Raw genomic sequence first — 23751 nt, forward strand, 5'->3', positions numbered from 1 at the left:
TCACTCGGTAGCAAACACATTCAGCCTTACTCCTTCAGCCCAACCACCATTCCTTTAGACACATCGATAGACCTGCTTCTCATTGTGAGCACGTCAAGTTCAGCCATACACATCGAGACTCTTTTAGCAGCCAAATACTACCAGTCACTATCGCCCAAGATGGGCAATTTCACGCAGTTGCCAGCCGAACTCCAGATCCAGATCTTCGACTACCTCCACGCTCCCGACGTCAAATCCGCGAGAGCTGTGAGTAGAACGTTCCGAAACAATGCTACGCCTGCGCTGTTCCGCAGTATCGTTGCTTGTGCAAGATACCAAGCGCTAGGCGCTTTCCAAAACGTAAGTCCAAGACAAACCCTGAAGGCACCCGCACTATCTTTCGTAATGAGGAAGTCAGTGTTAAGCCCCACGTATCCTCAAGACCATGGTTTGGTATCAACTAGGTAGAGTATGGACATATTGGCTAACGACACGAACAGGTGTCACTACACTCGATATACTCAGGTTATGTAAGAGAGATCATCTTCGATGGAACACTATACGATGGGCATCTCGCGAAAGACCATCGCAACTACTCTCGAGCCGAAGAAGTTAGCGGCAAATTCCAATCCGGATCGTTCTACGCAATGCGAACCAGGTGGAAAAGATACCAAGAGCTTCACAAGGAGCAAGAGAGCATGAAGGAGGATGGCGTCTTGTTACAATCATGCGCACGAGGCCTTGAGAACATGCATAATATCTCGTCCATCGTTTACTCGCCATATCAACACACCGTCCCTATGGAGGTCAAGACACTGCGCGATCTGCTTCCAAGAGGAGCTCTTCCGCGCACACTCGCCGATAATCGCACCACTGAATCTGATCACCCCTTCCGCCAATTGATTGGCGCCATCTTTTTGTCGGATTACACCGGAATCCGGCAGCTCACCATCGAAGCACCTCGCGAAGACCATCGTCACACTGAGTTCTCTTTGAAAATGTTCACTTTCCCAGACACCAACGATCTGAACGCCGGGAGACATCTCTTCCGAAATTTGGTTAAGCTAGACATAAGCTTATCTATCCTCAACATACCGAGTCATACAACGCATCCTATGACTGAGATGGACTCCTCTGAACGACAGCTTGAGAACCTCGCCAAAGTCCTTGAGGCTGCCCAGGAGCTGCGGCACCTCTCCTTTGGCATACTGAATTGGAGGTATCTTAACGAGCTGATGTGGGATGGGACCAGCATTCCAGAAGGACGTTCTGTCATCGATCTAATCGGCCTTGGGGCAACATGGCCGAAGCTCCGCTCATTGAAGCTCGAAGGCATATACGCCAGAGAGCGCGATCTGTGTGAACTGATCGACCGACACAAGGACACCCTCAGAACTCTCACCTTCGCCAGAAGCACTCTGCACGCAGGACTATGGATCGAAGTCGTGAACGAGGTTGTTTTCAATGCGTCTATGATCACAACATTCGTGTTGGACCAAGTCGATGAGAATCACGGCGGATATGGAACCGGCACCAACGGGAGTTTAGAGGGATATGAAGGTCGGTTGATCGTGTCCGAAGGTGGAGAACGCGAATTTGTACGCAGCAACCCGATCTTTGGTCTTTATTTCGTCCTGCTAATCATGTTAATGTATAGGTCAACACCAACCCAGACAAGCACTCGGTTCACGACGCCCGCAACAACGCAGCAAACGCAGCATGATTCACTAGTCCATTACTTCGCTACCCATCTTGACGCACACCAATGGCTTGGTATTGGCGATTGCTTAGGCATTCCTTCATCTTGGTAGCATGAATCAGGTATTAGCTAATAGTCATACATTGTTCTGCTGGCTACATACATCCGCATCCTCATTTCTTTGCTCATTCAATGTGATCTAGGCCGCAAAGCTTTAATCTGGTCCTCGCGACGATACGAGAGCCTAGTACCAGAGAGCCGTTGCTCGGCTGCCCTATATGCAGGACTGCCGATCTGTGCTCTAGACGCCATCACGACCTGTTTCCAACTGCGTACCCATTCAGGATCTTCGTCTGAGCCTGTCTGCGACACTTCATCATCGTCTTCGTCATTCTGCCCTCTCTTGCACTCTTTTAGGACATCGCCTTCTTGCTCCTCTATCTTCCCCTGCGCCTCCAGGCAACTAGAACATGAACCTTCCGAGTCCTGCTCTACCGCCCTCTCCTTCCCCTTCCAGACCTTCTCCTTTACTGTTTCAGCAGAATCTGTCTCAGAGTCTGTCTCCGTTCCGTTGATGCCCTTCCGCATCTCCGCTTCCCCCTGTATCGCCATCTCTTCCCCATCCCCCACATCCACCTTCTCTTCCCCAACCCCCACATCAACCTTCTCTTCCCCACCACCCTCCTCCCCCTCCCCCTCCCCCCCTCTCCCGCCCTCCCTCCTCTCCCCCTCCGCATGCCCCTCCCCCAACCCACCAATCCACTCCGCCGTCCTCACCCTCCTCAACTTCCTCAACCGCGTCCTCTCCGCATAATCAATAATCTCACCTCCATCCCAGCTATAATCTATCCTGCCAATCTCGGCCTGACTGTCTGCTACCCGTCGCTCTTGCCATTCCACCCACCCGTTACTTCCGGGTGCACAATAGCTGCGCACGTCGTCGTCGCGGTGGTGGATGCGTGCGGCGACTGGTTGCCAGGATGGGGTGTGTTGGCGGTGGGGGAGTTGGGAGATTGGGACTGGTGGGCGTGCGGTGGTAGTCGTGGTTGTGGTGGTTGTGATGGTTGGGTTTGGGGCCTGAGTTGGTGGACGTGGATGGACTTGTGGTGGAGGGGCGGGGGCAGAGGTAGTGTGCTGGATTTGAGGCTGAATTGTGGGTTCGTTCGAGGCAGTTGGGTTTGGAGATGGGATATGTGGTGGTGGATTGCTTGTGGAGGGGTTTGGTGGCGCAGTGACGGGGGCTGGTGAAGATGGTATTGATGCTAGACTTTGAGAGAGGATGGATGTGTTTGCTCTTTGAAGGGAAGGTCTAGCTGCGTCTGCGGCTTCCCCTGCGTTCGACATTTTGGATTATGTGAAGAGTTGGGTTGGCGCTGTGGCGTGGGGAAAGGGAAAGAGAAAAGGGACTCTCTAGAGAGCCATAGTGTATACTGTACAAAAGGTCATGTTCAGTCGGACCATGGTAGCAGAGAAATCTTCTAGAGAAATATGTGACGGTTCATTCATAAGGCAACCCTGGTGTTGGTGGGCTGGAAGATTTAGCATTAAACCTTGGTACGCTATATCAGTACCATATGATATATATCTGACTCCCCAAACATGAGGACCAACCAAATAATAAACAACAGTCATCAATCGTCAATTCAAGCCCTCTCGACCCTCTCAGTAGCACCCTTAGCGTCATTGTCCACAACAACACTGTGGTGCCTTGCCGGGTCCTTCTCCTCAATGGCCGCGCCTTCAACAACATGGTTCTGACCACCAAAGATTGCGTCCATCTCCTCGAGACTAACCTTCTTAGTCTCGGGAACGAAGAACCAGACAAATGCGGCTAGCAGCATGTTGATGGCGGCGAACATGTAGAAAGCGTAGAAGCCCTCGTTCTTGAGGAAGACGGGGAAGAACTGCTGGACGATGGAGTTTACGACGTTTTGGGTTTGCGAGCACATGCCCACGGCTTGCGCACGGATGTTCATGGAGAAGATCTCGGCGGTGAAGATCCATACTGTTGCGCCCCAGGAGGGTTTGTCTGTGGTGGTTGTTAGTGTGTGTTCGTGTTGAGATGGTACTGAGAGGAGATGACTTACAGAAGAGAGCGAACAGGAACATGAGGAACACGATCGCGATACCAACTGGTTCCGACTTTGCGCCGCTGGGTAGGGTAGGTGTCTGTGTCTCTACAGTGGCAGCGATGAGCATGCAGATGCCCATACCGATACCACCGACGATGAACAGGAACTTGCGTCCAAAGCGGTCGACAGTCCAGGTAGCGTTTAGTGTGAAGATGATGCTGAACGTAGCGTTCAGAGCGTTGATGAGAGAGATGGTGTCAGCGCTTGTGAAGACCTTCTTGTAGATGATAGAGCTGTAAGAGTTGAGTGTGCCCTGTCCAGTGATCTGCTGACCACCGTTGACAATCATCGCAATGTACATGCGCTTCCTGACAGACTTGTCCTTCCACAGAGCAGAGAAGCCGGAGGAGATTGCTTCGGCTTCGAATTCGATAGCCTCGCGGATGGTGGTGATCTCATCTTCGACATCCTGCTCGGTAGCACGGACACGGCGAAGCGAGCGGCGAGCCTTTTCGTAGTTGCGGTTCTTCTGGACGTACCAACGGGGCGACTCCGGGATGAAGAAAACTTGGGAGAGGATCAGGATAGGCACCATCATCTGGAAAATGACTACCATCTTCCAGTCCCACTCGCCGAGTTTCTGGGGGTTCTTGGAGGTGCCGAAGGAGATCCAGTATGCGATGAAGGAGCCAACGGAATAGAACATCTGCCAGAATGACATGATCTTTCCACGGATCTCAGGAGGTGAGAGTTCTCCGATGTAGATAGAGCCAGCCGTTAATGCGAGACCTTGTCCAATACCGATGAGGACACGACCAGCAATGAAGACACCGATTTGTCCGCGGGGGGCGAATGTTTGCATGATGGTCGCGATGATGACGCATACAGATCCAGCAGCCATACCAACTCGACGGCCAGCGAAATCAGCGAGGGGTCCAGCCTGCACACAACAAAGTTAGTACACGTTTTGCGGGCTGATGATATACAGACGTGACGTACCATGAAGAAACCAGCTACGACAGCACCGACTGTGTATGATGTGTTGATGGCGCCGATGATGTTGGGTCCGGGGTTGTTGTAGTAGGCAATCCAATGCTTCGAGTTTTGCAACGCGTTGAAGACGGACGCATCGTAACCGTAGAGCACCATGCATGATGCTGCAACGAGCGAGATGTACCAGTTGTACACCCTAGTCTTGTCGACCATCTTGACGGTAGTCACTCAGGATTTCTCCCAAAACGAAAGTAACAATAGCGCTCGACTTGGTAGCGATTGACAAAGGCGTCCAGCTCGAATTCCGCAACGGATACAGCGAGAGATTCGTAGAGCTCTGGAGTGGAGAGCAATCAGAGGAGACTGCGATGGGCATATATACATGCCACATGAGAAGCCACCCTGTGGATTACTATCTTGCCCCATGTCAACCCCATGGGCTCGGGGAAGCGCCAGTTCCAGCACCCAGGATCCGATGCCTACGCCGCTACCAGACGCCTCTATCCAGAATATCACCACGAATCAACATGCCCAGACCGCCTCCAAAGCTTGCTCTAGTGCCAAATGCATCCACGCCTAGCACTTCGTTCTCCGTAGTCCCTGAATCTGGGGAATCTGGGGCTTGGGACGGGAGTGTCAATGGAGAGATTTTGTCCATCTGATGGACGGAGAGGCGTCGTCGAGTTTTTCCACGAATGGGCGTAATAGAGCTAAGTGTTGAGGCGCCGTTGTTTTGAGGAGAAGCGAGACCGACTCATGCCGAGATGGTGTTTAGTGCGCCATCTAGCCCGTGAGTAGCTAGGTTTGCCGGCGACAATGTCGATAATGGGTAGAATTTCCTCGTGGACGCAAGCATGCCAAGTCAGAGACAAGGAAGACGCAGCGAAGCAAAGCTTTTGGCTGCCGCCTGGGCTCTCTTATTTTGTGATTGATTGAGGCTTAAAACTGCGAGAGTGGTTCTTGAGAAGCGCATGTGTGGCGCTGATGCCACAGTCGAGTCGTAGAGAGAGCGTCGGATCATTATGGACGACTTCATGTTGTGAACGGAGAGTAGGTATCACATGAATCATGCTAGAGAACATCGCTTGATAGCCAGCTGTGGAGTTCGGGTGGGTCGGCACATTGGTTGCGGGCGGTGACCATCATATCGCATCCTCCAGAGATGGGCACGCGGGGAGCCAACAAACGAACGAGCCTAAGCCAATATGCCCCTAAGATGTTCTCGGGCAACACCACGCGACGCGCATGTGTTTTCGGTGATGAACTGTTACAGGTGCATATGACATGCCGCGGTATCCCGGGTCGCTAGATGAGCCTCATCAGCGCTGAGATGAGCTCCAGATTCCCCAGCTCTGGGACCAGCACGTGATCGATCACGTGTGATGATCCGCCACAGCTCTGTGGCTGTGCGCATCCCACTTTTTCGGGCGTCGAGACCCTTTCCCACCGCCCGCGACCGCCTAACGTTTTCGACGCCCGACCAAATCTTTCGACTCTCTCACCTACACACCGAAGACCGGGCTACCAAGACAACCGATTTTTTCAAGATGCCTTCAGGACAAGGAGGTGAGCGCCATAACCTTTGCGCAAACTAAAGCGGGGTCAAGGCTGACAGAACACCACAGCCGGTACAAACCCCATCCACAACAAGCAGAAGAAGAAGAAGGCCGTCGAGCTCGACGAGGATGACCTCGCCTACAAGCAAAAGCTCGCTGCTGGTGCGTAACGCCCTAGATCCCATTCTCCGACGCCTATACTACGATCGGCCCCGAAGCGCCACCACAAGGCTCCGAAGAACAAGGACAGACGTGCTGACAATATACAGAGAAGAAGCAGCGTGAGGACCTAGCCAAGACGGTCGGCAAGGGCAAGGGACCGCTCAACACCGGCTCCCAGGGCATCAAGAAGTCCGGCAAGAAATAAGCGCCCGACATACCCACGAGCGAGCGAGCAAGCGAAGAGACACGGCAATGCGGCAACGACGACGATTTGACATGAAAGATACCACAGGCTGAGAGTCATGACTTGGCAGGGCGTTCATATACACATATCATGAATGCACAGGAATGAGCTATCAATGACCTTTGCGCATGCCAGGTGACTGTTTTCTACATTTTCGCTACCTGCAATTTAGGTCGTCCCAGTCTCCAGATACAGACTACCTCCTCCCTGCCTTCATGTTTGCCCCCTTCAAATTAAACACCGTTTCTGCGTTCCCCCACGCCACCCTATCCCACTCTACCTGCGTCAAGAATCCGCTCTCCCTGAGTTCCTCCATCAACTCTTTCCCTCTTTCTTCAAGCGGGTAGTTGCTCGCATACAACACCCTGTCTACGGGTATCCGTTCCAGTAGCGCTCTTAGACTCGACATGTCTTGTGCGTCCGCTGTCGTGAGGTAGATATTGTGTTGCCAGACATCTAGGAAACTCCGCTTCGGTTTATCTGCAGAGGGGATAGTGGTGAGGAGCATCTCGATGCGTGGAATGAGCGAGGGTAGCGCGCCCGGATGCGCGAGTATGAGACGGAGAGCAGGGTGGCGGTCGAAGACGCAGCTGAGGTAGAGGTGTAACAGCGGGAGAGGAGACGTATTTTGCGACGAATGGATATGTGTCAGGAGAGGCCCGTATACCGAAGAAGGGAAACTGTGTTGGTAATCCGGTATCTGCGCATGTCAGTCTACATGCTTTCTCTTCCTCTTGATATCTGAAGAACGGAAAAGCAGCATACCTCCGATCCCACCGGCCACATCTCCCGCAACAGAATCGGCACTCGATACCTCTCCGCCACATCCCAAAGGTCCTCCCACTCCGCCTCTTCCAACTTGATATTCCGACTCATCCCAATACAACCGCCCACGAACTTCATCTTACCCACACACCTCGCCAGCTCTTTCGCTGCCTCCTTGCCCTCTGTGGGCAACATACTCAGCGCAGCGACTTTCTCCCCGTTCATGATGACCGCCGAATGCATCGTATCGTTGATCTTGCTGCAGATCGGCGGTGCGGCGGCAATGGGGATGTGGCTTATGATTTGTTTCGAGTGGCCAAGAGTACGCATGTCTTTCACGCGGCCAGGGCCTATGTTGCGTAGCTTGGTGAGGGTAGCCTGGGCGATTAGATGGAGTGACGGTTGACTCGGTGATGTTGGTGGGGATGTGAAGACCAAGGTGGGTGCGAGGTGGGATTCTAGGGACGCGATTAAGGAGGCGGCTGTTGTTGTGGTCATGGCGGCTTGAGGTCTGCTTGGTGATGGGTCGTCAGGAGGATGAGGAGGTGGGTAGTAATAGGTGGTTGAGGCGGATACAGGACGTCCGGGCTTGAAGAGTTGGCACTGGTCAAGGTTACCAGATGCATCTTTCTTCTAGACTTTTGAGAGAGGGAGTTGCGCAGTTAGTGCAGAGTAGTTGCGATCCAAGCTGGCGAGGCAAGAAGGACACGTGCCAGTGAGTGCAAGTACAACTATGGGCATCGGTACTGCCAACATAGCGGCGGGGGGCGGGACTGCTTTTGGATGGCTGACCAGCATGATCAAGTTATCTGCATTCATCATGTGTCTCAAGATTGACAGACTATCGCATCAAGCACATGGTTGTTGAAGAAGTGTATGATTTTTAGGTACATGTGAGCTGCGATTCGCGGCTAGTGTGAAAACAGAATTCTTTTGGCAAAGACAACGTCAATGACAATTCCGTTCCACTACCAGGTATTCCAAGCACTAATTCCATCGTAACATTCCATCACTAAAGCGCACATTGTGGCGGTGTAAGGATGACGACGATGGGGCGCGTGTGTTATGGGGCGCGTGCTTGTCGTGGCACTAGCGACCACGCCATGGATGTTGTTGTGATGACGTTTCAATATTCATCCGGGTGTCGGCTAGGCGGAGGCTGACTGACGGCTGGGCGCTCGTTAGGCGATGACTGTTCTCTTCCAACGCTTGGTCGAGAAAGTCGTGGTGGTGTCGTTATGGTCTGATAACCGTTGTTCATAGCTATTCGTAATGGGCATGTGGAGTGTTGACGCATGAAATGGATGCGCGTCGAACTTCTTTCATCATGAGGTTCGGCGACCCTTCTTGCTGCCCAGAGTGAAGGCGCGCTTGAGCTTGCTTTCGGTGGCAGTGGGTGATGTAGGACTCGGTGTAGAGCTGCTGCCTGACCGGCGAGGGTCTGAGCTAGCGGACGACTGAGAAGAGGACCTCTTGCGGCTCTCTTCTGCGAGGATGTCGTCCAGTGAGACGTTGAGGTGGGGATGACTGATCGGGACCTCTTCGAGGTTTTCGACAAAGCGAGAGGCCATTGCGTCGATAGTAGTAGTGAAGTGTTGGAGCGGGTGAACGGTCGTTGTATGTGAATGGATGCGGGGAGATGCAGATCTTTATAGCACCAGTATCAATATATAGTGCTGGGTGGCTGATATGATCTACGCGTGATGTGTCGAGCGTGGCTTATGGTATATGTTCCAGACTTCGATGTGGCAATGTCCGGATATAGTATACCAAGAGAGCAGGCAGTTGCGAATACCGGAAATAGTGTAGTAGCGAGAGTGGAAAGGGTGAAAGCTCGAAGCGATGGTAGACGATATATGCCGAAGTAATGAACAAAGCCTAGGCATGCAAGGGCGGCGGAAGGTTTTTAAACATATCTCAGGGCGTGTGTGGACGAGCAGGTGGACGGGGTCCGTGTGTCGACGGCACACGAGGCCAGGGACTTGCTACAGTGCGATCCAGGGTCTGTCCCGCCGATCGCGAAGCCTCGATGCATATAACGGCGGCGCTAAGGGCAGGGTATGACGTACCAAAACGTTCTGGACAGCGTTCTGCTGGCAGCCACACGGTCTTCGTGCGGCCATAACGGGCGCGTAACCGCGTGCGACAAGTCTCTAGTCGCACAGTCCCATGGGTGGGCGTACTGGAAATAGCAGCGCTCGCAGAACTGACATATCCGTAAGGGCTCTCCCAAGCCGCTTGGAAGCGTCAACCAGATTACGGACGTCTTCGCACGACTGCTGGCAGGATTGCGCATCCGACCCGCCGCCTCCAGCCTCTGCCCAGTCATGCGCAGCGCGACAGCGGCGACCTTGTGAGCCTTGGGTATTCTTGCTCAGCACGCGCAACCCTTTCGCCACAGCTTGCGAATATCGGCTCGTCGTGTCAAATAAACTTGCGCCTAACATGCCTGCGATCAGCACGATCCCCAGGCAGTCGCGAGGCAAGACCGAGCCTGAGCACTTTATCCGCAGCAGTTATATTGAAACTGTGTCCGCACGACGGCAGCTCGCATGCGGTGTTCTCGTCGGGTCCGCTGCGTCCATCGCGAGTATGGCCGGGCCTCTGACGTAGGACGAGAGCCATCCAATATTACAGCCACCACTTTGGCTATAGTTTCCAAACCACGGCCTTGTCTAAAGCGCCGCCCGGCTCCGCTTGCCAGCGAACGATTGCGACAACAGGACAAGCTTCAAACGAGAGGCCTCGCCTAGGTTTGCGGTGTATTCGAAATGCCATACTCGGCAGCTAGTCGACATCATCGTGCAGGGTCCTCATTCAAACTGTCCGGCGCCCGGACCCTTGTGGGTCTGTGACAACGGTAGACCCCAAACTTCTGCGCCATCCGTCATGTCAAGTGGGCAGCGGAGCCGACTTTTCGAGGTTAAGTTGCAGATATAAGCGGACACACGACGCTAGCCGCGTGTGCAATTTGCTAGTCTTGGGCACCAATTGCACTTGTCATGTATACAATGTCGTGGCCATCGAGCCATCGTGAGGCTACACTGGTGTCGTGGAGCATATCGCAAGTCCACGAAATTTGCGCACTCTGCTAGACTGTTTTGAAGTTTGAGTAGTGCGGCTCTGGATAAGCTGGACGGATGACGACTTCCTTTGCATCGTTCAAACTTTCGTATCGGCTCAGGCATATGGTTAAGTCATCACCATCTTCCCCGACCACGACCACCCCTTCCGCCCCTCCCACGTCCCCTATGCCCTTGGCCACGCCCACCCCCTCCATGTCCACCTCCGCCTCTTCCCCCGCCTCGATTGGACCGCTGTTGCTCCGGTCTCGGACCGCTTTGCGCTAGTTGTGCCCGCTCTTCGTCTGACGCATGAAACACATTTGGGATCTGCAGTAAGTTGCAAAATGACTGAGTGTGCGGGTTACTGTACTCTTGCGGGGTAGCCTGGACATGTATGCCTAGTGCGGGGTCGTATGTCGGCGCAGTTGCTGTAAAATCCTCAGGTATCATCATCTTGTCAGCTGTGACAAGGTTCTCTTCGATCCAAGCTATCTCTTTCTCCACAAGCGGTCGGTAGACCGCATCGCCTTTGTCTGTAGGGACTTGCGCATATGGGTCCCCTACAGTAAGGTGATCGGCGAAGACACGAGTAATGGCAAGCCACTCCTTGTCATACTGCAATCGCAGAGGCCGTTGCAATTGCGCAGGTGTGTGTGGTTGTATTTCCAGCAATTGCAGGAAGCTCCGTTTGGGCAAGCACTTGTCAAGTGCGAGGAAGTTGGTCGTCTTGTTCGTTATGTCTTCGGGAAAGGGGAGGGTCTGTACTATCTCAGCCTTCGGACGTGAGAATGATTCCGGTAAGAGGCTGCGAATGTCTTCTGGAACTTGAGTTTCGCTCTCCGTATCAGCAGATTGTATAGGCTCCTTAGGCTCTGCGGCTGGTACAGGGACCACCTCGTCCTCGTCCAAATCCATGTCAAGATCAATTTCGGCATCATTCTTAGGTGCTGGTATTGGCTCCTCGTTTGATACATCCAGATCAATCTCGCCGTCGTTTACGACTCGCGGGATAGCACTATCAGCATCTTTTTGCGGTGGCGGAGCAGTCGGAACTTCTGCGTGGTCCCAAACGGCGGGAAACTTAGCATGCATATGGGCGCTGAACCAATGAGGTGGTCGCAGGCGCTCAAGGACTACCTTTGCAGCAACACTACCAAGAGTACCGTCCTTGGCCTCTTGCTCAAAGTCCGGCTTCCAGCTAAAGAGCTGCCGGTAATTGCCTTTCCACTCCATACCGCGCGGCCAGTCATGGCTCAGTCCAATGTCAACCTGCGTCCGTATTTGAAGCAGTTTCCGCACGTCGAGTTCTCGAACATGATAGATGCTCCGAACATCGTCACTGTTGTAGGGCAAGCGCTCATAGTGTGGCTTCTTGTAGTTGTAGCCTTTCCAGATACCAGACAGACCAGCAATGCGCAGTGGTCCAAGCCTTATCACATTGGCTGCGCCCATGTAGTATATCTTTGGTGCGGCCCACCCACCGTAGTAGAGCTCCCACATGTAGTTGCTCGCTTCGTGGTTGCCGCCGATGAATATGGTGAGATACGGGGCTGTGCGCAAGCCTGAGTAGTACTCGTGAAAGTCGTGCATGGCGTAGTACTTGGAGGGCATCGATACTGCCTTGAGATCGGACGCGTTTCGAACAGCCTACAAAGTCAGTCACTGGATGAGCATTATGAAGGGTTGACGTACCTGGAAGTCGCCGCCAATAATTAGGAGATCCACATCTGGCCAGCCTTTCAGCTCGCAAGCTTTTGCGACAGACGCATAGATCTCGTGTAGCACTCCATGGCCGCAACCTTCGACTGCTATGCGCACGCCTTGCTGTTCTACCAGTTCTGGGGCGGCCATACTTGGAGGTTGGTGAACTGGTAGTTAGTGAGAGCAAGGCTTGTTAGTAGCGCGATCGCAGACTTGCTACTAGAGCTCTGTTGCGCAGTACAATAGCGCAGAAATCGCAATACGCGCAGAGTAAACATCATGACGAATGCTGCTGTCGAAGAAAGTAAGAGCACGGCCCTGCAGCACTAGCGTCGGGGGTCGGAGTTATGATAAGCTAGCGAGCACGTGTAGATACTGGACCTGCAGGAAGATTCTCAAGATCTGCGCAGAGATCATTCAGGTCCTCTAAATACATGGCTTCAGCAACTCAAACAGAGCTGAGGGCGAAGTTCCTTCAGGAAGCCGCTCATCTCCTCGCAATTCCCTCGCCAACAACAGCAGCGTTTCTAGGTAATGCATGCAACAAGCTAATCGAAGATGCTGAAGTCGGTATTTCAAGCAAGGAGACGGATGCCCTCCGACGAAGTATTTGCGGCGCATGCGGGAATGTCATGATTCCAGGATGGTCGTGCAAAGTTTCGAACAAAGACCAGCGCAAAAGCACTGGCAGAAAGTCGTCGGTGCCCGAGAAAAGTATTCAGTATACTTGCTTGCGATGCCAACGAGAGACACTTCAGACGCTTCAGCGAAGGCCTGGCAGACAGGTCAAGAGATCACGGTCTCTGTTGGATACAGTCCCAACGTCCGCGGCTCCGACTACGACTAGGAAAGAAGAGGATGCAGCCCCAAAGACGATTAATGCAAGCAGCAAGCAAAGACAGAGGGCACGCAAAGGCGGCCTGCAAGCTATGCTTGAAAAGAAGAAGACACAAGACTCGGGCACGGGCGGACTCGATTTCATGGACTTTGCGCTGTAAGTCCCGTAGGGCTGAGTGAATGCAGCCCACCTGCATGGAAGGGCCTAGCGACCCGTGGACACCCCGCTATGCAAGCGCGGGGCTCAAAAAATTCGAGGAGTTATGTCATCAGAACTTGCGAAAGTCAATACAGTCGCAAGCAAAATTACTTTGTCCAACACCACCCTACACCAACATTAATCGATTGCAAACATGGCACAGCAACAGAGCCTTGCGAAGGATCTCTTCGAGGATATGGGCCGCAAGGTCGCCGAGGCGAGCGCCCAGGGAGACAACGACGACACAAAGGTTGTCGACGAGATCGAAAGCATGTGCATGAACTGTCACGAAGATGTAGGTGCATTTGAAAATTAATGATAAATTCAGCTGATATTTTAAAGGGTACTACGCGCCTCCTCCTCACAAGAATCCCCTTCTTCCGCGAGATCGTCCTCATGTCCTTCTCATGCCCGCATTGCCACTTCAAGAACTCCGAGGTTCAACCCGCCGGCGAGATCCAGCAACGAGGCATCAAGTTCTCTCTCAAAGTCGAAACGGCCGACGATCTGAGCCGTCAGATTATCAAGAGCGACACCGCAGTGTTCCGAATTGAGGACATCGATCTAGAGATACCACAAGGGCGCGGACAACTGACGAATGTGGAAGGCATACTCGCAATGGTAGCACAAGACCTGGAGCAGAAGCAGGAGGAGAGGAAGGCGGTGGTGCCAGAGGTGTACGAGCAGCTACAGGGAGTCATCACCACGATTAAGCAGATGGCCACCGGAGAGAAGCTGCCGTTCAAGATCACAATCGACGACCCTGCCGGCAACTCGTCAATCGAACCTCCCAGTGTACTTGGCGCAGGAAAATACTCTCGCAACGAATACCCACGAACGGCGGCGCAAAACGAAGCGCTCGGTCTGGGCGACACCAGCGGAGACGCCAGCGGTGAAGCGCCCGCCACAGAAATCCGACCAGAGTACCACGCTTCGCAAATGTATCCAGAGATGCCATCCTCTCACGCCCCAATGGTGAACAACGTGGATGAGGACGACATTGTGGAGAACCAGGTCTACTCCTTCCCTGCCAGCTGCCCGGGATGCACCAAGTCGTGCACCACAAACATGAAGATGGTCAACATTCCCCACTTCAAGCAGGTGGTCCTGATGAGCACAGTATGCGATCACTGCGGATGTAAGTTTATATCATGGAACAATCAACGTTTACCTGCTAATGCAATGCAGACCGAAGTAACGAGGTCAAAACCGGAGGCGAAGTTCCTGAGCTGGGTCGTCGTATCACAGTCACCGTTGACAGCAAGGAAGACCTGTCGCGAGATATCCTCAAGGCCGAATCATGCGCCATGTCCTGTCTCGAGCTCAACCTCAGCGTTGAACCCGGTACTCTTGGTGGCAGGTTCACCACGATCGAAGGTCTACTGACCCAAGTACGCGATGACTTGAAATCTTCCATCTTCGACGCTGGCGGTGGAGGAGACTCAATGGACTCAGAGTCCAAGCAGAAATGGAACACCTTCTTCCACAACCTCTCTGCAGCCATCAACGGCGAAGACAAGTTCACTCTCGTTCTCGAAGACCCTCTCGCCAGCAGCTACGTCCAGAGCTTCACGGCACCGGAGCCCGACCCAAAGATCAAGGTCGAGGACTACAAGAGGACAGAGGCGGAGGAGGAGGAACTCGGGTTGCTTGACATGAAGACGGAGGGCTACGAGGAGGAGCATGCGGCTAGCATGGCAGCGAACGGGACAACGACCAATGGCGCGTAGGGCTAACTTCGATGTCTCTTAGATTTCCTTGACTCTTGCATTAGGTCGGCGCTCGTAGATACCAAGGCCTCGCCAGCCATGATCAGTGTGACATGATCTTCTTCCAACTCTTCCCTGCGTCCATGCTTCGTGATGCCTATAGCGACTCGAAATCCTTCTGCCCAACGCCGATAGTGTGAATGGTCGGCTCTCTCAGATCTTGATCCGCGCTTCCTTTTTCTGCAGATGACGCGACATCCTTCAGGCTCCAATCAGACACTACGCTTCCAGCTTGACATGAGTCGCATTACTACCGCTGTGCCCAGTAAAATATTGTTCATCCTGCCAGCGGGTTTGCATGAATGGTGATATTCTTGATCTCCATCTTCTCCTGCGGTCTTGACTTCTTGTCTACTTGAACGGCCTCCATGTCATCCAGTACCTCCCATCCTTCGAGCACCTTTCCAAAGACGGTGTTCTTCCCATCCAAGTGCGGCGCAGGCGCAAACGTGATGAAGAACTGCGAGCCGTTTGAATTCGGTCCCTTGTTCGCCATGCTCAAGATGCCTCTCGCATTGTGTCGCAACGCGGGCCGAAGCTCGTCCTCGAAGAGCTGGTTTGGCGTGTCGTAGATGGATGTGGAAGTCTTGGACTTTGGGTCGGAGGCTGGCGAGCCCGTCTGGACCATGAAGGAGGGGATCAGGCGGTGGAAGGGTGAAGAGTTGTAGAAGCCCGACGCGCAGAGGGCGAGGAAGTTCTCGGCGGTCTTGGGGACGGCTTCGCAGAATATTTCGAGTTTTATATCGCCCTTTGTCGTATGCAGCTAGTCACTGTTAGCAACAAGCTTGCAGTAGGCAGGCGGTTGGACTCACTGTGACGGACATGGTGGTGGGTGCAGATCAGTCGTGTTTGTGGTTTGGAAGGAGCGATGATGGCGCACGAATCGGACCCTCGAAGTTGAGCGCCCATCCACCTCCACCTCGTCGCGCCTAGAACATCACGCGTCTATCCGACTGCGCTTACTGTGTGCAATCGCCCTGCATTCGCTGTCATCATCATTGCTACCGCCCGCTGCCCACGCTGCCTCCTCTGCTCGCGACACTGGCAGACGGCCGACCTCATCATAAGCGCCGCCGCATAAGCTCCACCCGGCGACAGCCCTACCACGCTCGGGACGTAATCCACCACAGTATCCCCGCGCATTCACGCAGGACACGCCCATTCCTACATCGCAAACCTTAGCCGTCGGCCCGCCGCGCACCCACCGGCCTCACTGCCACGCTGAGCCCCGCGGGTTCGAGATACGAGGCGCCTACATCATCTCAACCCCACAATTGGCTGCCCGGAAGGCTACCTAGCTCCCAGCACGGCATAGCTGCCCGGCGCATCACTACCCTAGAGCCTCCAACGCGCGACTCGGACGAGGGCACCGCATTCTGAAAGGCCACGGATACGCCCATGCAGCGCCCGCTGCCCTCCCAGGCCTGCGCTGCGAGAAACGAACATGTCGGCCTTCGTTCGCGTCTCAGGACCGCCCAACAGTAACTTTCTGGTTGGCTATCCGGGCATATCAGCAACACTAGTACGTGTCTCCAGTCTGTTTCCGTTATGAGTGGGCGTCTTGCGCTCCATCCAGCCGCGTCGAGTCGCTGTATGGCCGACTCCCCTTCGACAAGGGTACTGGCCATTGCTGACATGTCACAGCCTCGAATAGAAGGCAAAGTCGAGATACGGCCACTCATTGGAGTATCGGCGCCCGTCAATGTCTCCCTCGTCACCATCGCATTGCACCGTCGCGAAACCATACACCCGTCCGCCGACTCGGTTACGAAGAAGCATCTGGCAGCCCCGCGCAAAGAGATTACCGACATCGTCGGTAAGGAGATGCTCCTATATCGATGTTCGCCCGGAAGAGAGCATGAGAGTATACTATGTATGGACCTCCCGTTCGTCATCTTCATACCGTACGGACGCGGCGGCGAGGAGGTAGCGAGGAGAGTCCCGCCCGCGAGTCTACAATTACCGAGTCGGACGGCGGAGACGTTTTACGAACTCGTCGTGACAGTACAGCAAGGGCCCCAGGAACAGAAGAAGTATCCCTTTGCCGTGCCGATACAACGATACGACACCCTCTCTACCTTTGGCATGTACAATCGACCCGAAAGCGCAGAACGAGTGACGGACCACCTCGTCACTCTTGGCATCAGCCTGCCGAGATGGAGTTATGGACCCATGGACCCAGTCTCAGTATACATCAAATTGAGTCCCAACCCCGACTGGCTGAGCAAGGCGAAGAAGGTCACAATCAACAAGATCACAGTCGGCATAGACGAAGAGATCATCTTCAACCACGAAGGAGATGAGCCGACTCGTAAAGTCAAGACGCTGGCAAAAACGCAGCAACATGTCGGAGTGAGGATGCCCGAAGCGGGCTATTTCACCAACCTCGGGCTAGTCTTCCCCGCAAAAGATCTACGAGACAACGCAGGTGTTATCCCAAGAGGGCAGAAGGAGTTTCCCATGTACGCTGTTACTGGGTTTACGACGACTGGTACTCTGTACAAGATTGAGTACTACCTCACAGTCAAGGTAGGCTGAACTGGGCGAATTGCAAGTTGAAAATTATGCTGACTGAACGCAGGCGCAAATGTCGTCAGCCCGAGACATCCTGCTCCGTCAGCCCATTGTGGTATGTCCTTTTGACCATGCAGGCTGTAAAGAGGAAATGGAGGCCATTGAGCAGGCAGCCAAGGACGCCGCACACGTCACACCTGACAACCCCATGTTGCCCGCCAGTACTATTGTTCGATCCAACGACCCAGAAGGCTTGCGCGCACTCGGTATCGCAATTGTGGGAGGCGTACGGAAACCGCTGATTGAGTGAAGAGCTGATCGCGCAAAAGCATTGAGGATTTTGAGGGACACGATTTTGCCATGCGTAGGATGCTTGTGTTCGATATTCCGCACGTTTTGTCTCTGCGATCGGAGGGTCAAGACGGACTCGAGCACCAAACGATGTTGGATGAAGCCAGCGGCAACCAGCCGACCCGACCAGGACAGACGATCTGCACCACTGTGCACGCAAATTACTGGATCGCGCAAAGGCGATAGCAACCAACACAGGCGCAACACTGATCATGCTACCAGCGGAGCCCGGAGTCATGTCGAAGCTACCATCTACAGCACGCATTGGGTCTATTTGAACACAAAAGGCGCAAGGTCATTATACCCAGTGAGCTTGTGCATTGTTTATAGGGAGCATTATTTTGCTTTTCATTGGCGTTACAAGGAAGGGCACGACGGGACGGCCGCCTGTTTGTTCATGATACCTTCGAGTCGTTCGTTCCTATTTTAATCACAAGGTTGGAGGGAGAAAGGAAGAACGCCTCGGCGGGTACCGGGAAGTCTTGTCTTAGGGAGAGGATTCGTGCATTGATTGGAGAAGGAGGGGGAGGAGGAAGAGGTGATCTAAAGAGCGAAAGAAAAGCCACAGTAGGTGGATCTCAATAGCTAGGGCAGAGAAGTTGAAGAATAACCACTACTCATGACACTTCACTCAATCGTCCCTCCCTGGCCCGCTTTCATGCCTATACACAAGACCGGCCTCCTATCCATACCCTCATTCTCCCCCATCAGGCCACTGATCCACCAAACCCTCCGCCCCAACCTCCCCTCCCGTCCTCCCAACCAACGCCCCCAAATTCATCCTAACACTATACCTCAGATACTTCGTCTCAACCCCCTTCGCAAACCCGCCTCCCAAACCACCAATATCACTCTCCCCACCACTCGGATGATGGTGTGCGAAAACCGGTGGTTGAGTCGTTAGACAAACCCTCTCATCCCCCTTCACACCCACGCCGCCACCTCCCCTAGCACTGCCAGAAGCGTGCTGAGCCTGCCGCCCCATATCCGGATCGTTCCCAGCACACCACCGCCCAAGCTCACTGTCGAAAATCCCGTTCCAACCCGCCACCCCGAACTGATGCAGTAAGCGCCGGGCGCCGCGTTGCGAGACGGCGTATCCGACTGTACAGAGGGTGCCGCCTGTGGCGCGGTGGTAGATGCGTGTGTGTGGTGGGAAAGCGGTGGCTAGGGCGTCTAGTTCGCCTTGGAAAGGATGGGCTTTTAGGTGCTGGGGTGAGGGTACCGTGGCGTCGTTGGTGTGCGTTAGGGTTATCCAGCGGTGGACTGCGTGGTCGTAGACTTGGGATTTTTGACCGTGGGCTGCACGAGGCATGCCGGTTCCGCAGTGGCCGAGCCAGAGTATGTCCCATTTTGTGGGGTCGCCGTAGGGTGATGGTGGTGATGAGGTGTGGGTAAGGTGGGATTGGCGTGGGAGGAATGATAGAGGGAGGGAGATGAGCTTTTTGGCGAGGTTGGTTGTGTCGATGATTTGGAGGGCGGTATGTGTTGTTTCGGTGTTTCGGTGGGCTTGCAGTTTGGAGAGGGGGATGGACGTGTGGTTTGAGGATAGGAAGCGGGAGGCGAGGGCGAAGCGTTGTAGGTTTTGACGTATGCGTGTGTCCCAATCTACGTCGTCTTCGAGGATGAGGGCTGTGGTTAGGTTTTGATTGACTATTCTGAATGTTGTTAGGTCAGTGATGTCTCCTAGTCAAGGGTGGAGAGCGTGTACTGTTGTAGGGCGTTCATATGTGTTCTCCAACTTCCTCGAATGCCGGCTGAAAGCTTTCTGTTCTCTTCTGGTAGAGGATATGCCTTGTTTTTGATACTCTCCCCTGTTACGCCTTCGACAAATTCGAGCTTGATGTTGGAAATTGCTGCTGCAAGACTCATTGCATCGCGACGATCGGTACGGGAGGGCAGGTTGAGGACCAAAATCTTCTCGAACTTGAGTTGGGTTAGTGTAGGTAGGATGTGAGAAGCTGACATGTTGTACCCCTAGCGTTGTGTTCAATATATCCCTTAAGGTTTCGTCCTGTACAAAGGCGAATGAATCCTCTGGTATCAGAACTTCCGACGTCCTTGTGTTGAACCACAACCACAAGGCACCGAAGAAGACACATGTCGTCAGCAGTCTAGGCGCAGACATCCACCCACTCCTTCTCCTTGCGACCTCAAACCTCGTGCCGCTCTTGGAAGACATCAGTCCCAAGGTATCAATGGAAATGCGTCGCATGCGGGCGGTACGCAGGAGCAACACTGCAGAGGTGTGAGGAAAGAAAACATGGTGAGCAAGTCAGACTCCCGTGGCACGGCATGGTCAGGAGTAAAGCGAAATACTATATTCATGTTGGTCATTTCCAAGTTTGTTGCCTTCCTTCCGACCATTCGATGCGCGGCTTGCCAGGCTAAATCGATCTGCCGAACAGCATGCGGGGCGCATGCTGTATGCTCCTATACTCCGTGAGCGAGTATATTGCGGCAGCTAATGTAGCCAAGTGTGGATATGTGTTCCTGCTGCACTCGACATTGGCATGTGTAAGCACGTGAGAAGTGACGGCGGGCATGCAAAAGATGTGGATACCTAGGTAGTGTGGCGGCGACTCGCCGCGGAGGTTTGTAATCTCGGAATCTTTTGGAAATGCGAGCCTATCGATAGGCCGGCGCGTTGCGTGACTGCTTTCTCCGCGACATCGGGGCGGCGTGAGTCTCGGACTTTCTTGATTGTATCGCGCTCTTCGTTCTTCCTCCACTCATTCCTCAACATTTTGCCTGCATAGTCTGGTGTTTGCTGTCTCTGCGGTCGTTTTTACTCTCATCGCAATACCGCTTGCCACCCCTCCCCCACTAGAACACGGCGCAACATGAGCGCCATTCTTTCAGCAGACGACCTCAACGACTTCATATCACCGGGTGTCGCGTGCATAAAACCTATAGAGACGCTTCCGGTACAACAGGCAGACAACTCGGTATGTTGGCTTATCGCATTGCGTTATGCGCGGGCGCATTCTAACAATGATGCTAGAATCCATACGAAGTCACGACCGAAGAGAAAGCCGCCGCCTCAGAACCGCCGCCACCCGCTTCGATATCGCTTACGGATTGCCTCGCCTGTTCAGGATGTGTGACAAGTGCGGAAGCCGTATTGGTTTCGCTGCAATCGCATACCGAGGTCCTCACAACGCTTGATACCCACCCGTCGTTACGCGCACCGTGGCTGGCACACAATGGGACGAATGGACATACGAATGGACATACGAATGGACATACGAATGGACATACGAATGGACATACGAGCAATGGGACAGAGAAAGATATGAATGGGCAAAATGCTGAAGGAAAGCTATTCGTCGCAAGCGTCTCACCACAGTCGCGCGCAAGTCTGGCAGCTGTCTTCAACATTTCCGAGGTAGAGGCTGGAAACATGATCGCGCAGCTCCTTAGTGGACCTTCAGGCCTGAGGTCTGGCGGTCACCAAGGAAGCGACTTCACCTGGATTATCGACACCAACGCGATGCGCGAAGCCTGTCTCGTTGCCGCAGCAGACGAGGTCACAAATGCACTCTCTCCCGAAGCATCTAAGATTACACCAAAGCCCGGATCCGAGGGCTCAATAGATGCGACTCCAAAAGCTCCTATACTCACATCTGCCTGCCCAGGATGGATATGCTACGCAGAGAAGACACATCCATACGTTCTCCCGCATCTCTCGCGACTCAAGTCGCCACAAGCTCTTACCGGCACTTTGATCAAGTCGGTTCTTAGCGAGCGTTATAACGTGCTGCCATCTCAGATATGGCACCTCGCCATCATGCCATGCTTCGACAAGAAGCTTGAAGCTAGCCGTGGAGAGCTAACATCAGCTGCATGGCTACCTAGCTATGACCAGTCGCAGGAAAAGATCCGCGACACCGACTGCGTAATCACAGCTCGCGAACTCTTACATCTCGCAGCAGCCCGTGGCATCAATTTCGCTTCCCTTCCTCGTACACCACTTCCATCTAGCGACCGAACGCCGTTCCCAGACCCAAAGCTAGATGCATTCCTATTCCCTCCTTCGCGACGGAAGAACCAAAGCGCAGCTGCCGGTCCATCTGGCGGATATCTACACCACATACTGCAAACCTACCAAGCTCAAAATCCGGGATCTACAATATCAACAGTCCGAGGGCGTAATGCTGATGTAGTGGAATACTCAGTAGTTCGTGGCTCAGAAACGATTATTAAAGCAGCACGATTCTATGGTTTCAGAAACATTCAGAACTTAGTACGGCGACTGAAGCCAGCAAAAGCCAGTAGATTACCGGGCGGCAAAACGGGTGTTAGCAGGAGACCAGGTGGTGCAGTTGCTGCTGCGGGTGAGGGTGTAAAGGACTATGCGTACGTGGAGGTCATGGCTTGTCCCGGTGGATGCACAAACGGCGGTGGTCAAGTCAAGGTTCAGGAAGTGGAAGAAGTGCGCGTCTACGAAGGGATTCAAGAGGCGAACGAAGATGCGCCCGCGCCCAAGCCAGGCCCAAAGGATCAAAAAGAGTGGCTGGCAAAGGTGGACGAAGCCTACTTCTCGGGTACAGACTCGGAAGACGAGAAGACAGGCGGGGACGGCGATCAACACATGGCAAATGGGAAGGCGAATGGAAACTCCCCTGATCAAGATGTCGTTGACGGGATATCGAGGTCACGCATGAAGCAGCTCATGGCACATTGGGCTGATATCACGGGCGTCGATCAGCAGAAGTTGATATACACTTCGTACATCAAGGTCGAAAGCGATGTTGGCAAGAAGAAGCCGAGTGACATGGAACGTGTTGCTGGGCTGGCTGTTACCGCTGGTGGCGGCTGGTAAAGCTATGCTGACGAAAAGACAAAGGCATTAGAAAAAGGCAGGAGCATTGCATGGCGTTTCTTAGACATGGGGAATACTGTAACGGCTATACGGCATCGTCTCTATAGAGACCTGGAAAGTCCATACTAGAATCAATAGATTCGACCATTGATTGCAATCAACTCGATGTAGCACCACATGAAACAACGCAAGATCAGTCATCACCGGGAAGTTCTTCCGTGTTGAACTAACACCACTAACACCATGACGCACGCGCTCGCGCTCGTCGGCGAGCTAGATAAACCATACTTACTTTTTCCGCACCCCAATATCCCCCCTTTAATGCGTACCAAACTCTGCCCCTCCCTCAAAAAGCAAAAAGAGTTTCACTTGAACATGCTGAATCGTCCTCGTGATCGCAATCGCGACCGCAATCTCAATCGCGACTACCGACGCCATACCATCTCCTTTTCCGTTGTGGTAGTGGTAGTGGCTGGTGGCTGGCTGCATATGTACACAGACCTGCATATGCGACGGGCCGTCCCCGCCGCACCTTGCCGTGTTACCTTCCGTTTCCGCTTTGTTGAGACACCTCGGTTTGGGTAGGCGGAGATAGAGTGGTGGAAATGGGCTGTTGTGCTTTGGGTGTAGTAGCAGGAGAGATGATGATGTGTGTAGACGAAGATCACCAGGTTTATGGACTTGATCGACGCTGCGGCTGACTGTCAGCGTATGCCTGCCGACTTCACCGTGGTGGACGAGGACACCGCTGTACACTGCAGTACCATGTATCCAGCTTTCTATCTGGGAAGATGCTGTGAGGACCAAGTAAGGAATGACTGCCATACAGATGCACGCTGAAGATCACGAGTAGGACCGATGGAGATCTTTCGGAGCTGAGTTGAAAGATCTGATGAGGGAAGATGCTTGTAAGTACGTGAAGACGTGGCTAGTGCACTTGGTCGTGAACGCAAGAAGGGTTCATGGCAGTGGCGGGAGTGATGCGTTGGCTAGTCGAGGGTGGTCGAGTAGGCGAGTGAC

General features: G+C 53.6%; 12 protein-coding genes across 12 annotated transcripts; 5 read left to right on the forward strand and 7 right to left on the reverse strand.

Annotated features, from left to right (window-relative positions):
• Positions 1-159: 159 nt before the first annotated feature.
• On the forward strand, positions 160-1702 carry J4E85_007661 (uncharacterized protein; the record flags this gene model as incomplete). Its single annotated transcript, XM_051471892.1, has 3 exons — positions 160-339; positions 480-1577; positions 1637-1702. The coding sequence occupies 3 exons, from the start codon at positions 160-162 to the stop codon at positions 1700-1702; spliced, it is 1344 nt and encodes a 447-aa protein (XP_051324089.1).
• Positions 1703-1722: 20 nt separating this feature from the next.
• Positions 1723-2290, reverse strand: J4E85_007662 (uncharacterized protein; the record flags this gene model as incomplete). Its single annotated transcript, XM_051471893.1, has 2 exons — positions 1723-1776; positions 2015-2290. The coding sequence occupies 2 exons, from the start codon at positions 2288-2290 to the stop codon at positions 1723-1725; spliced, it is 330 nt and encodes a 109-aa protein (XP_051324090.1).
• Positions 2291-3321: 1031 nt separating this feature from the next.
• J4E85_007663 (uncharacterized protein) lies at positions 3322-4956 on the reverse strand (the record flags this gene model as incomplete). The annotated part of the gene is made up of 3 exons (XM_051471894.1): positions 3322-3707; positions 3766-4690; positions 4750-4956. The coding sequence occupies 3 exons, from the start codon at positions 4954-4956 to the stop codon at positions 3322-3324; spliced, it is 1518 nt and encodes a 505-aa protein (XP_051324091.1).
• Positions 4957-6290: 1334 nt separating this feature from the next.
• J4E85_007664 (uncharacterized protein) lies at positions 6291-6666 on the forward strand (the record flags this gene model as incomplete). The annotated part of the gene is made up of 3 exons (XM_051471895.1): positions 6291-6309; positions 6369-6461; positions 6569-6666. The coding sequence occupies 3 exons, from the start codon at positions 6291-6293 to the stop codon at positions 6664-6666; spliced, it is 210 nt and encodes a 69-aa protein (XP_051324092.1).
• Positions 6667-6901: 235 nt separating this feature from the next.
• On the reverse strand, positions 6902-7968 carry J4E85_007665 (uncharacterized protein; the record flags this gene model as incomplete). Its single annotated transcript, XM_051471896.1, has 2 exons — positions 6902-7405; positions 7471-7968. The coding sequence occupies 2 exons, from the start codon at positions 7966-7968 to the stop codon at positions 6902-6904; spliced, it is 1002 nt and encodes a 333-aa protein (XP_051324093.1).
• An 827-nt stretch (positions 7969-8795) lies between these two features.
• Positions 8796-9041, reverse strand: J4E85_007666 (uncharacterized protein; the record flags this gene model as incomplete). Its single annotated transcript, XM_051471897.1, has 1 exon — positions 8796-9041. One exon carries the CDS (start codon positions 9039-9041, stop codon positions 8796-8798), a length of 246 nt encoding a protein of 81 aa, XP_051324094.1.
• Positions 9042-10670: 1629 nt separating this feature from the next.
• J4E85_007667 (uncharacterized protein) lies at positions 10671-12386 on the reverse strand (the record flags this gene model as incomplete). The annotated part of the gene is made up of 2 exons (XM_051471898.1): positions 10671-12182; positions 12228-12386. 2 exons carry the CDS (start codon positions 12384-12386, stop codon positions 10671-10673), a joined length of 1671 nt encoding a protein of 556 aa, XP_051324095.1.
• Positions 12387-13426: 1040 nt separating this feature from the next.
• J4E85_007668 (uncharacterized protein) lies at positions 13427-15002 on the forward strand (the record flags this gene model as incomplete). The annotated part of the gene is made up of 3 exons (XM_051471899.1): positions 13427-13567; positions 13615-14410; positions 14461-15002. 3 exons carry the CDS (start codon positions 13427-13429, stop codon positions 15000-15002), a joined length of 1479 nt encoding a protein of 492 aa, XP_051324096.1.
• Positions 15003-15318: 316 nt separating this feature from the next.
• Positions 15319-15865, reverse strand: CYP10 (Peptidyl-prolyl cis-trans isomerase cyp10; the record flags this gene model as incomplete). The annotated part of the gene is made up of 2 exons (XM_051471900.1): positions 15319-15804; positions 15854-15865. 2 exons carry the CDS (start codon positions 15863-15865, stop codon positions 15319-15321), a joined length of 498 nt encoding a protein of 165 aa, XP_051324097.1.
• Positions 15866-16485: 620 nt separating this feature from the next.
• On the forward strand, positions 16486-17865 carry J4E85_007670 (uncharacterized protein; the record flags this gene model as incomplete). The annotated part of the gene is made up of 3 exons (XM_051471901.1): positions 16486-16563; positions 16686-17570; positions 17623-17865. 3 exons carry the CDS (start codon positions 16486-16488, stop codon positions 17863-17865), a joined length of 1206 nt encoding a protein of 401 aa, XP_051324098.1.
• A 1217-nt stretch (positions 17866-19082) lies between these two features.
• Positions 19083-19874, reverse strand: J4E85_007671 (uncharacterized protein; the record flags this gene model as incomplete). The annotated part of the gene is made up of 3 exons (XM_051471902.1): positions 19083-19106; positions 19132-19564; positions 19618-19874. 3 exons carry the CDS (start codon positions 19872-19874, stop codon positions 19083-19085), a joined length of 714 nt encoding a protein of 237 aa, XP_051324099.1.
• Positions 19875-20749: 875 nt separating this feature from the next.
• On the forward strand, positions 20750-22731 carry NAR1 (Cytosolic Fe-S cluster assembly factor nar1; the record flags this gene model as incomplete). The annotated part of the gene is made up of 2 exons (XM_051471903.1): positions 20750-20854; positions 20911-22731. The coding sequence occupies 2 exons, from the start codon at positions 20750-20752 to the stop codon at positions 22729-22731; spliced, it is 1926 nt and encodes a 641-aa protein (XP_051324100.1).
• Positions 22732-23751: the final 1020 nt, after the last annotated feature.

Source organism: Alternaria conjuncta, assembly GCF_024043145.1.
Source record: "Alternaria conjuncta strain BMP 0040 chromosome Unknown scaffold_11, whole genome shotgun sequence".
In the NCBI taxonomy this organism is placed as follows: Eukaryota; Fungi; Ascomycota; class Dothideomycetes; order Pleosporales; family Pleosporaceae; genus Alternaria; species Alternaria conjuncta.